The 1,235-nt window shown below is 42.5% G+C and overlaps 1 protein-coding gene across 1 annotated transcript in view; it reads left to right on the top strand.

The window, feature by feature from the left end:
- LOC100639817 (cytoskeleton-associated protein 5-like) overlaps positions 1-1,235 on the top strand; it is a 15,069-nt gene that overhangs the window by 6,424 nt on the left and 7,410 nt on the right. Inside the window, exons 18-21 of the mRNA XM_019994599.1 lie at positions 42-368; positions 416-529; positions 577-705; positions 953-1,147. Coding sequence (XP_019850158.1) covers positions 42-368; positions 416-529; positions 577-705; positions 953-1,147 — 765 coding nt within the window. The remainder of the gene's footprint in view (positions 1-41; positions 369-415; positions 530-576; positions 706-952; positions 1,148-1,235) is intronic.

The following is a 1,235-nucleotide window of genomic DNA, read 5'->3' as shown; positions in this document are numbered from 1 at the left end:
ATTTACAAGAAATATATTATCTTCATTTTCTTATTGAATAGTCTTCAGGTGAGTCCCCACCAGCTCCAGTGAGAGGTCCTAACGTTAAATCAGGAGAAGAAGAGGAGGAGGGAGAGGGTGGAGGAGGGGGCGGGGCAGGAGGGGGTGGAGCCTCGTTATCGCTTGCCGACCTGATGCCTAAAGTAGACATCAGTGCCAAAATAACGACAGAACTCATGAAAGAGCTAGCAGATAAAAACTGGAAAATAAGAGGAGAGGCCCTTCAAAAGATACAGGAAATAATAGCGGCCGCTAAATTCATCTCTCCCTCCCTAGGGGACCTCCCCTCCGGCCTCAAAGGACGTCTCTCGGACTCTAACAAAAACTTGGTAAGCACTTATCCTTAGCCACGCCCCTTATCCCACCGATTAATTAGGTAATGACAACCCTCTCTATTATTGGAACACTGGCCACTTCGATTGGCCCGTCTTGCAGTAAATTTAATAAGATATTTATTCCAGCCGTTATCCAGACCCTGACTGATAGCAAGGTGAGTGTATACCCACTTGTTAAGTGCTCTTTAATTAGAATACACAGCCCCAGGTTCGGGCTGCTGGTACTGCATGTCTCAGTACGTGGGTGGGTGAGATTGGGTTGGCTTCTCTTGTGGAACAGGATCTTCTGGCACCGTCACTGGCAACTGAAAACCCTAACCTCAGAACTGAAGTGAGAGCTGAAACAGAATTTTATTATTAAGTGGGCTTTTACATGTACATGTAATTGTTTTTGGGCTAATTTTAGTAAATTTGGCAAGGGATCTTTAAATGTTAACTAAAAGTAATATTCAAAGTGCTAAAATTAGTAGAGCAAACCGCAATAGATTAAAACACTTACATGTACTATATATACAGTATACACAATTAAAATTAGATTTGAATCACATATGCTATTATGCATGTACTTTGTACATCAGTTATTAGGATGGCTAGAGGAGAGACTACCCAATGAGAACAAGTTGCCCTCAGAAATAGCTAATGTGGTACAGCCAGTCTATAGCTGTCTTGAAGATAGGAGTGCTGATGTGAGGAAGAAGGCACAGGCTGTTCTTCCTTTGCTAATGGTACCAGTTGGGTATGATACAATGCTTAAGCATACTGGGAAGCTAAAAGTAATGTTCTTTTTATTATAATAAACAACTAGTCTACATAATTCTCTCTCCCTCTCTCTCTCTCCCTCCCTCACTCCCTCCCTCCCTC

Source organism: Amphimedon queenslandica, unplaced genomic scaffold (assembly GCF_000090795.2).
Source record: "Amphimedon queenslandica unplaced genomic scaffold, v1.1 AMPQUscaffold_13470, whole genome shotgun sequence".
NCBI lineage: Eukaryota > Metazoa > Porifera > Demospongiae > Haplosclerida > Niphatidae > Amphimedon > Amphimedon queenslandica.
Note: the sequence above shows the minus strand (reverse complement) of the source record. Positions and strands in the feature narration are given on the sequence as shown.